The sequence below is a fragment of the Salvelinus sp. IW2-2015 genome, unplaced genomic scaffold (genome assembly GCF_002910315.2).
Source record: "Salvelinus sp. IW2-2015 unplaced genomic scaffold, ASM291031v2 Un_scaffold9168, whole genome shotgun sequence".
NCBI lineage: Eukaryota > Metazoa > Chordata > Actinopteri > Salmoniformes > Salmonidae > Salvelinus > Salvelinus sp. IW2-2015.
The window spans coordinates 1-8218 of record NW_019950427.1 but is presented as its reverse complement, the minus strand read 5'-3'; the positions used below and the strand labels follow the sequence as shown (position 1 = coordinate 8218).

At 42.1% G+C, this 8218-nt stretch overlaps 1 protein-coding gene across 1 annotated transcript; it reads left to right on the top strand.

Annotated features, from left to right (window-relative positions):
* Positions 1–2071: 2071 nt before the first annotated feature.
* On the top strand, positions 2072–8168 carry LOC112079711 (BAH and coiled-coil domain-containing protein 1). Its single transcript, XM_024145579.2, has 3 exons — positions 2072–2292; positions 7431–7514; positions 7929–8168. Exons 1-3 carry the CDS (start codon positions 2074–2076, stop codon positions 8166–8168), a joined length of 543 nt encoding a protein of 180 aa, XP_024001347.2. The 5' UTR covers positions 2072–2073.
* Positions 8169–8218: the final 50 nt, after the last annotated feature.

The window sequence follows — 8218 nt, the reverse complement described above, 5'->3', positions numbered from 1 at the left end:
ATCAGGAATAAAATCTCAGTTGGCTTTTCATAGCCGATCATTAAGAGTTGAAAACAGCAGGTCTGGGACAGGTAGGGGTTCCATAACCGCAGGCAGAACAGTTGAAACTGGAATAGCAGCAAGGCCAGGCGGACTGGGGACAGCAAGGTGTCATCATGCCCGGTAGTCTTGACGTATGGACCTAGGGCTCAGGTTCTCAGAGAGAAAGAGGAGAACGAGAGAATTAGAGAGAGATACTTAAATTCACACAGGACACTGGATAAGACAGGAGAAGTACTCCAGGTAACCAACTGACCCTAGCCCCCCGACACAAAACTACTGCAGCATAAATACTGGAGGCTGAGACAGGACGGTCAGGAGACACTGTGGCCCATCCGAAGAAACCCCCGGACAGGGCCAATAGGAAGGATATAACCCCACCCACTTTGCCAAAGCACAGCCCCGCACCACTAGAGGGAAATCCTCAACCACCACTTACAATCCTGAGACAAGCCGAGTATTAGCCCACAAAGGTCTCCACCACAGCACAAACAAGGGGGGCGCCAACCCAGACAGGAAGATCACGTCAGTAACTCAACCCACTCAAGTGACGCACCCCTCCTAGGACGGCATGAAAGAGCACCAGCAAGCCAGTGACTCAGCCCCTGTAACAGGGTTAGAGGCAGAGAATCCCAGTGGAGAGAGGGGAACCGGCCTGGCAGAGACAGCAAGGGCGGTCGTTGCTCCAGAGCCTTTCCGTTCACCTTCACACTCCTGGGCCAGACTACACTCAATCATATGACCTACTGAAGAGATAAGTCTTCAGTAAAGACTTAAAGGTTGAGACCGAGTCTGCGTCTCTCACATGGGTAGGCAGACTGTTCCATAAAAATGGAGATCTATAGGAGAAAGCCCTGCCTCCCGCTGTTTGCTTAGAAATTCTAGGGACAATTAGGAGGCCTGCGTCTTGTGACCGTAGCGTACGTATTGGTATGTACGGCAGGACCAACTCGGAAAGATAGGTAGGAGCAAGCCCATGTAACGCTTTATAGGTTAACAGTAAAACCTTGAAATCAGCCCTTGCCTAACAGGAAGCCAGTGTAGGGAAGCTAGCACTGGAGTAATATGATCAAATTTCTTGGTTCTAGTCAGGATTCTAGCAGCCGTATTTAGCACTAACTGAAGTATTTAGTGCTTTATCCGGGTAGCCGGAAAGTAGAGCATTGCAGTAGTCTACCTAGAAGTAACAAATGCATGGATTAATTTTTCTGCATCATTTTTGGACAGAAAATTTCAGATTTTTGCAATGTTACGTAGATGGAAAAAAGCTGTCCTTGAAACAGTCTGATTATGTTCGTCAAAAGAGAGATCAGGGTCAAGAGTAACGCCGAGGTTCCTTCACAGTTTTATTTGAGACAACTTTACAACCATCAAGATGAATTGTCAGATTTAACAGAAGATCTCTTGTTTCTTGGACCTAGAACAAGCATCTCTGTTTTGTCCGAGTTTAAAAGTAGAACGTTTTCAGCCATCCACTTCCTTATGTCTTATCTCTACACTCATACCTGTCTACCACTGCCCACTACACTCATAACACTGTCTACCACTGCCCCTCTACACTCATACCTGTCTACCACTGCCCCCTCTACACTCATACCTGTCTACCACTGCCCCTCCACACTCATACCTGTCTACCACTGCCCCTCTACACTCATACCTGTCTACCACTGACCCTCGTACACTCATACCTGTCTACCACTGACCCTCCACACTCATTCCTGTCTACCACTGACCTCTACACTCATACCTGTCTACCACTGACCCTCCACACTCATACCTGTCTTTTCTTCCTGGCACTGATTTACAGATTGTGGTTGTTTTGAGGAACTTGCAACGACTGTAATATGAGGTTATTTTACCTTTAGTTGAAGCACTAATTGGATTGTAAGTCACACTGAATTAGAATGCTAAATGACTAAAATACTAAATGTAGTATTACTAAAATAAATTCTCGATTGAACCATGCAGGTTCCCAGAGTCTGTCCGGGGCAGAGGGAGAGGTGAAGGTGAGGAAGAGGCCCCTGTAGGCTTGGCATGGTCACTGCAGCCAAAGAAGCACCCAGAGTAACAGGACCAGTCAGAGGGGGTGAGGAGGGCCGGGTGGACCCAGCCCCAGGAGCCTCGCCGGAGAGCCTAGGGACCAGGGGCAGCCTCTACCGGAGGACCATGGGGCCGGTCACCTTCCCCACCACCAGTGAGAGGCTGAAGAGGGCCACACGCAAGAGCACCATGCTGAGGGGACCCATTAACAAGGTTAGTGTTAAGGACGTCACCCTGCTTGCTTTGCGAGTACAGCTTCCTCCTGATCGGCTCATACTAAGGCTCTAACCCAGGACCTCTGCCTCACAAACACACCTGACCGCCCTCCTGAAGAATCTTAACCAGCGCCTCCAGCGAAAAGCTAGCTATTCACAGGGTCCTAGAGATCAGGATTATTCAGTCATTGATATGCACCTGAGTGTTTGTATGTGATGTATGGAATCAGTCCAGGTGAAGTTTCCCCAAGTACAGTGGTGGAAAAAGTCCACAATTGTTCATACTTGAGTAAAAGTAAACATACCTTAAACCTGTCTGGTCCGGGGTTCCACTGAAAAGGCAGAGCGCGAAATTCAAAAAATATTTTTTAGAAATATTTAACTTTCACACATTAACAAGTCCAATACAGCAAATGAAAGAGTACACATCTTGTGAATCCAGCCAACATGTCCGATTTTAAAATGTTTTACAGCGAAAACACCACGTATATTTATGTTAGCCCCCCACCAAATACAAAAAAGGACAGACATTTTTCACAGCACAGGAGCATGCACAAAACCAACATAACTAACCAAGATCCACCAAACTAACCAAGAAACAACTTCATCAGATGACAGTCCTATAACATGTTACACAATAAATCTATGTTTTGTTCGAAAAATGTGCATATTTGAGGTATAAATCAGTTTTACATTGCAGCTACCATCACAGCTACCGTCAAAAATAGCACCGAAGCAGCAGCAGAATTATAGAGACCAACGTGAAATACCTAAATACTCGTCATAAAACATTTCTGAAAAATCGATGGTGTACAGCAAATTAAAGACAAACATCTTGTGAATCCAGCCAATATTTCCGATTTTTTAAAGTGTTTTACAGCGAAACACAAATATAGCATATATTAGCTTACTACAATAGCCTACCACACTACCGCATTCATTCATCAAGGCACGTTAGCGATAGCAATAGGCACGTTAGCGATAGCGAATAAACCAGCAAAAGATATTAATTTTCACTAACCTTCATAAACCTTCATCAGATGACAGTCCTATAACATCAGGTTATACATACACTTATGTTTTGTTCGAAAATGTGCATATTTAGAGCTGAAATCAGTGGTTATACATTGTGCTAACGTAGCATCTTTTTCCCAGAATGTGCGATATTTTTCTAAAACTCACCTATTCTGACCAAATAACTATTCATAAACATGACGAAAAAATACATGTTGTATAGGAAATGATAGATACACTAGTTCTTAATGCAATCGCTGTGTTAGAATTCTAAAATAAACTTCATTACGACATCCAGCTTATGTTATAGCGAGAGCGTGCCAAAATCTGGGCGCTACCTAATAGTACACATGTTCGACAGATATATGAAATAGCATCATAAAATGGGTCCTACTTTTGATGAGCTTCCATCAGATGTTGTACAAGGGGTCCTTTGTCGTGAACAATCGTTGTTTGGTTTTAGAACATCCTCTTCTCCAGTCAATTAGCACGGAAAGCTAGCAAAGTAGCGCGAAGCTCTCCTTCCTGAACAAAGGCACACAACGCAACACGCCTAACGTCCCGAAAAAATTCAATAATCTAATAAAACTATATGAAAAAACATACTTTACGATGATATTGTTACATTTATCAAATAAAATCAAAGCCGGAGATATTAGTGGTCTATAACGACAGCTTTCCAGAAGGCAATCCCAGGTCCTTCTCGCGCTTTCCAGAAAACAGGAAATGGGTGACACGTCATGCCAAGAGCTTTTATTCCACCTCAGACCAAGATAAACACTCCATTTCTTCTCTCACTGCCTATTGACATCTAGTGGAAGGTGTATGACGTGCATGTATACTAATACGTATCAAGCCCATTTATAGGCAGGCCCTAGAACAGAGCATCGTTTTCAGATTTTCCACTTCCTAATCAGGAAGTTTGCTGCAGAATGAGTTCTGTTTTACTCACAGATATAATTCAAACGGTTTTAGAAACTAGAGAGTGTTTTCTATCCAATAGTAATAATAATATGCATATTGTACGAGCAAGAATTGAGTACGAGGCCGTTTAAATTGGGCACCGATTTTTCCCCCAAAGTGAAAACAGCGCCCTCTGTCCTCAACAGGTTAATAGAAAATGACTCAAGTTAACTCTAACGCAGCCTCTACCCCGGGTCCGGGAGCACCCCCATCCCCCACACACACTGATTAGCATAGCTAGCATAGCTTCACAAGTAGATAGTAGCATCTAAATATCATTAAATCACAAGTCCAAGACACCAGATGAAAGATACAGATCTTGTGAATAAAGCCACCATTTCAGATTTTTTAAATGTTTACAGGGAAACAAAATATGTAAATCTATTAGCTAAACACGTTAGCAAAATACACCACTATTCTAACTCCATCAGTTTCTTACTCCTTCAGGTGCTATCACCAATTCGGCTCAACTAAGATATTGATATCCACTAACCACAGAAAAAACCTCTTCAGATGACAGTCTGATAACATATTCATGGTATAGGATAGTTTTTGTTAGAAAAAAGTGCATATTTCAGGTAGAAATCACAGTTTACAATTGCACCCACCATCACAAATCGACTAGAATTACTAGATAGAGCAACGTGTATGACCAATTTACTCATCATAAAAACATTTCATAAAAATAGACAAAGCATAGCAATGGAAAGACCCAGTTCTTGTGATTTCAGACCATATTTCAGATTTTCTAAGCGTTTTTCAGCGAAAACACAATAAATCGATAGGTTAGCATACCACATGTGCAAACGTTACCAGAGCATCGATTCCAGCCAAAGAGCGCTATAACGTAATCACCGCCAAAATATATTAATTTTTTCACTAACCTTCTCAGAATTCTCCGATGACAACTCCTGTAACATCATTTTACAATATACATATACAGTTTGTTCGAAAAGGTGCATATTTAGCCATACAAACCGTGGTTACACAATAAAATACTAGAAAATCAAGCCTCAATATGTCTGACGTCATCTATCAGAGTGATCTAGTTTAATTGAAAGCTAATCATATACTTGACTAAAAAATACAGGGTTGACAGCAATCGAAAGACAAATTAGTTCTTAATGCAACCGCTGATTTACATTTTTTAAAATGATCCTTACTTTTCATACAGGGTTCGCCAAGTGAAGCTATACCAAACAAAATGGCGAAATATGCGGTTAAAATATTTCGACAGAAACACGATTTATCATATAAATATTGCTTACTTTGAGCTGTTCTCCATCAGATTCTTGGGCAATGTATCCTTTCTATGTTATAAACGTCTTTTGGTCGATAGATGTCCTCTGTCCTTCGAAATATCCACTAACGATCGAACGGGACCCCAAAACGTGTCCAAACTTTCAGAGTGCACACAAAGAAATCCTCAAAATCGCACTAAACGGATATAAATTGCTATAAAACGGTTCAAATTAACTACATTATGATGTTTTAAACAACTATAACGACTGAAAACATGACCGGAGAAATATTGCTGGTTAGAAAACGATTTGGAACGAGGCAAGTCCGATGGCCTTCACGCTTCAGGCGCACGACGAGAAAGGCGGTCCCTAAACATTTGTGGTTTTATAATGGCTGTGAATGTCCCATCGATTTCATTCAAAACGTGATGACGTACAGACACCCAGAGGAAGACGTAGGCAGTGTCGGTTCTTCATAGCATTCACTGTCGCCTTAAAAACAGACCCCAGATCAGGGGTAAAAAATTTCTGAAATCTGAACCCTGTCATGAAAAGTGCTGTAGAAATTGTTCTGTACCACTCAGAGACAAAATTCCAACTTCTATAGAAACTAGAAGGTGTTTTCTATCCAATAATAACAATAATATGCATATTGTACGATCAAGAATTTAGCACGAGGCAGTTTAATTTGAGACACAAATATGCTAATGCGGAACAGCACCCCCTATAGTTCAAGAAGTTAAAGTGAAAGTCACCCAGTAGAATACTACTTGAGTAAAAGTCAAAAAGTATTTGGTTTTAAATGTACTTGAGTATCAAAAGTAACTGGAATTGCTAATATATATATATTTAAGTATCAAAAGTAAAAGTCTAAATCGTTTAAAATTCGGCACAATTTTCTGTTTTTAAAATTTACGGATAGCCAGGGGCACATTCCAATACTCAGACATAATTTACAAACTAAGCATGTGTGTTTAGTGAGTCCACCAGATCAGAGGCAGTAGGGATGACCTCTTCATAAGTGTGTGAATTTGACCATTTTCCTGTMCTGCTAAGCATTCAAAATGTTACTAGTTGTTTTGGGTGTCAGGGAAAATGTATGGAGTAAAAAATACATAATTTTCTTTAGGAATGTAGTGAATTAAAAGTAAAAGTTGTCAAAAATATAAATAGTAAAGTAAAGATACCCCAAAAAACAACTTAAGTACTTTACACCACTGCCTAGGTACAGATCTAGGATCAGCTTCCCTTATCCAAATCCTAACCTTAACCATTAGTGGGGGAAAATGCAAAACTGAACCAAGTTACAATGACACAACTTCAACCTCTTAGAACATGTGAAGTTAACCAAGAGTGTGATATAAAAATGGTTCCAAAAGGGTTCTTCGGCTGTCCCCATAGAAGAACCCTCTGTGGTTCCATGTAGAACGCTCTGTGGCAGGGGTTCTACATAGAACCCAAAAGGTTTCTACCTGGAACCAAAAGGGTTCTATCTGGAACCAAAAAGTGTTCTTCAAAAGGTTCTCCTATGGGGAAAGCCCAAAAGAACTTTTAGGTTCTAGATAGACCTTTTTTATCTAAAAGTGAATATACTGAAACATTTAGAATTTAGACAATTACACAACTTCAATCTGTAACTCGATCTCTTACATAACCATGACATAACCTGACGCCTTTCTCTCCTCACACTGGGATGATTCATACTGTAGCGCTAACTAGCCATGCAGAGATCCACACACACACACACACACACAAGCGCACACATGCTCACACGCACACACACACACACTCGCACACAAGCGCACACATGCTCACACACACACACACACACTCGCACACAAGCGCACACATGCACACACACACTCGCACACTCATTTATTCACTCACTCACACCTCTCTTCCTGGTCACATGTCACAGAGGAGAGGTTGCTGGTCAGGCGGTGTCCAATCACCTCAGAGTGACGACAACACTTGCAGGGGGAGGAGGATCCGAAACAAACAGGTAATCAGAATCACTCAATCAGCCCTCATTGCTCAACTCTAACCTCTAACCTTTCATTTGGCTGATCTGATTTGCCATTGGTAGGTCCTACATTCGTAGGCTGTATGACGCTATATGTATGTACCGGTATGTCAAAGCATTTAGCATCTGACAGCCTGGAATTCAAAGTGATGTGCTCTATCACCATGGATATAGTACCAGACCACATCCCACTCCCTCCCTGCTGAGTAACTGTGTGAAGGGGGTTGGGGGCCAGGAAATGGGGGGAGTGTGGATCGCACCTTCTTATGTGGAAGAGTGAAACTATGTCAGGGAAAATGACTACCTCCAGGGGACATACTGTACATGTAGTGTTTAGTGTCAATCTCTGAGTTACATGCTAACTAACTCTCTCTCTCTCTCTCCTCCCCCCAGCCCAAGGGCCGTGCAGTGAGCCGTCTACTAGAGAGCATGGCGGCGGACGAGGGCTTTCAGATGGACGAGGATGATAGCAGCTTCTCCCAGGGGGATGAGGACAGTAACCCGTCATACCCTCACAACCCCAGGAGTCCACTAGGTGAGGAGGGAACACTGTCACTCACAGTTTTGTGTTACTATCCTTGTGGGGACCAAATAATTGATTCCCATTCCCATCCAAAATCCTATTTCTTCTAACCTCTAACCCAACCTTAACTTAACCCTAACCTCTAACCTTAACTTAAACC